The 2,951-nt window shown below is 54.6% G+C and overlaps 1 protein-coding gene across 1 annotated transcript; it reads right to left on the bottom strand.

The window, feature by feature from the left end:
* Positions 1 to 6: 6 nt before the first annotated feature.
* On the bottom strand, positions 7 to 2,508 carry ARC (activity regulated cytoskeleton associated protein). Its single transcript, XM_008643062.2, has one exon. It carries the CDS (start codon positions 1,977 to 1,979, stop codon positions 765 to 767), a length of 1,215 nt encoding a protein of 404 aa, XP_008641284.1. The 5' UTR covers positions 1,980 to 2,508; the 3' UTR covers positions 7 to 764.
* Between the last annotated feature and the right edge of the window lie 443 nt (positions 2,509 to 2,951).

Below are 2,951 nucleotides of genomic sequence, written 5' to 3'. Positions count from 1 at the left end.
ATGAAATTCGCCTCTGCACTGCAGTGGCCTTGAACTGGAATGAGCAGAAACTAAGACAAGAAGTAAACCACTAAGAGCCTCTTGAGAGGAAACCCATTAAAGCAGGTATTAGGTGCAGTGAAATGAAAACCACAGAAAATAAACCAGATTCTTAAAGCTTTCAGCTCCTAAAATAATAGGATTTTTTTTTCTTCTTAAAACAAAAAATAATCCAAAAAATTACTTTAATCCTTTGGAGCAAGTAAGAGCAGGAGATTGCTGAGTGAACAGAAACCCAGAGGCTAATCAAAAACAGGCAAGGGTCAAAAGAAAGCTGTCTCTGCAGGACAGGGCCACCCTCTCAGAAGAGGGAGGAGAGAAGGAAAAAGAGAGATCCAGATGGGTAGGAACCCTCCACCAACTACTGCACTCGTATGAAGTCCTTGAGAGCCGCTAGTGCCGAGCGGCTGCTTCACAAGTTGGGAATTATCTCTATAGTTTCTTGGCAGGGAATTCTCATAAAATTGGCTGTTCCCCACAGTGGTGCCAGCAGGGTCCCCAGCACCACCGCATGGGATGGCCTGGGTGAGGGGGGCAACCCCATCCTGAGGCGCCTCTCCCCCACCTCCTCCCTCCCCCCACGAGCAAAGTCAATCCCTCTGCTCCGGGCTGTTGGACTGAGCACTCCTCAGGTCCCATCTCAGCCAGAACCTCCCTCCAAGGAGAAGCTTCCTAAATAAGCCCCCTTCTCCCTTCCACGGAACTCAGACCCCCCTCAGGGGAGCTCATATGACAGTGGCTGGGGGGCTGGGGGGCTCTGGTTGAGTCCCATTGCTCGGCACGGGACTGGCAGTGGTTGAGGGGGGCACGGTCTCCACGGAGTCTCCTGGCTGAACCTCAGGGGTCCTCTGTGGGCTGGGCTCCTCAGAGTGCTCCATGTTCCCTTGGACTTCCTTCCCCCTTTGGATCAGCTGCTCTAAGGTTTTGGGCAGGGGGTAGCTCAGGAAACGCTTCAGTTTGGGCTGGAGGGTTCCTACCACGTACTGAATAATCTCCTCCTCATCTGCATCCACATAGAGGGTCTGGTACAGGTCTCTCTTGCGCCAAAGGAACTGATCCAGGGGCTCCCCCTCTTTCTGGGGCAAATCCAGCTCCCTTTTGATGGCATCCCTAGTCAGAGTTCCCTCGCTGTACTGCAGAAACTCCTTCTTGAACTCGACCCAGTTTTTGACGGAGTCCTGCTTGTACTCCCACCACTTTTTAGCTGGGCCGTTCATGTGGTTTTGGATCTGAGACAGCCAATACTCCTCTGTTCCACCCACCTGCTTTAAGTATTCCTCCAAGTGGCTCAAGAACTCCCGGGGATCCTCAAACACCTGGGTCTCCACTGGGGAGGCTGGAGCATCCTCCGACACGGAGACCCACTGGTAGGAATCGTGGCCCTGGGGGATGCTGGGCACCTCCCCAGGAGGAGGGGTCAGGGCATACATCTGGCTCATGTCCAGGGCATAATCATAAATCTCCCCCTCACCTGGCCTTATCTCTGGGCCTCCCACCCCAACGGACACCGTCTGCTTGCCCTGTTCCCCGGGGCAGTATTTGCCTCCCATGGACTCCAGGCGGTCAGCCCACTTTTCCAGGCGGAAAAAGACCTCCTTCCAAACATTCATCTCCCTCTTGACCCACCTCTCCAGGTGAGCAATGGTCTCCTGGCATCTGGCCAGGCAGGCCTTGATGGACTTCTTCCATCTCTGGTTTTCAGTTGGGACATGGTCCTCTAAGTTGTTCTCCAACTTCCCCACAGATTTCTGCAATCCCTTCAGCTCCCGCTCCACCTGCTTGGAGACCTCAGTCAGGAGGTGCCGGTGGGTCCTCCGGACATGCTCCAGCATTTCTGCCCTGCACTTCCCTATCTGCAGGATCACATTGGGTTTGTTGGCAACTCCACGGTGCCCCTGGAAGGAGTGGACGCCCGCGCTGGTGACATTGTCCAGCTGCATGGCTCCGACCGTGCGAGTGGCAAACACGGAAATAAGTGGGTTATAAGCCCTGACACTAAAGCTGGATCCCAAAAACCCCCACCACAACACTTCCTGAAAGACACACAGAGACTTCTAAACCCCCCGCCAAAGACTTTTGGACACAAACACAACCCAATCAGATATCACCGCAGAGCGAGCTGGTTGGTCCACGTGGATCCCAGAGAGAGTTGTAGGCAAATTTCTCCCGGTGCCCAGCTGGAAACGCCGGTCTCACGTGCTCAGGGGTGTCCCAGAGAGAACCAGGATCCTCCAGGAACAAGGAGAGGAGTTGGATAAGATGTCAAATCCCGCTGAGAATCTCGAATGCCTCGAAGTCCCCGCCGGAGAAAATCACACAGAGATGCACAAAGAAGCTGGAAGCTGCAGCAAAAATCCGGGTGATTTCTCCTCTGGCAAACTTGGTGAGTCAAAACCGCTTTCACTGGAGATGCAAAGAGCTGCTTCTCTTCCCTGTCTGAACTGCCACTAGTCCAGGCTCCTCCATCTACTTATACTCCACGCAGCTCAACATGTGGGTGGTGCCCAGCCTCCTCTCGCACTCTCAGCGCAGCGTTCATTGGAGGAAAAGCGAGGCCGGTGTCTGTGGCAACCCAGATTTTGGCAGCCTCCCCTCGCTTGCCACCCCCTCGCTCACGCCCCCAGATTCGACGCGAGAAGCGCTTGAAAGGTGCTGGAGACAGTTGGAGAGATGGATGAGTAATCGCACCTTCCGCCTCTCGGAGCGCAGGAAAAACACTTATTCCTTCCACAACTCTTTACTCAGCAAGGTCATCATTAACATGCGTCCCCTGGCAGGGCTCGGGGAGGGCGGGATTATGAGGAATCCAGTGTGTCACACACCGAGACAGACGCCCACGGGCCCCCCGCACACCCCCACAGGGTGAGCTCACTCCTCATGCAAACGCCTGGGAATGGTGGTAAATCAGCAGG

Source organism: Corvus brachyrhynchos, unplaced genomic scaffold (genome assembly GCF_000691975.1).
Source record: "Corvus brachyrhynchos isolate BGI_N302 unplaced genomic scaffold, ASM69197v1 scaffold89, whole genome shotgun sequence".
NCBI lineage: Eukaryota > Metazoa > Chordata > Aves > Passeriformes > Corvidae > Corvus > Corvus brachyrhynchos.
This window is presented reverse-complemented; position numbering and strand designations above follow the sequence as displayed.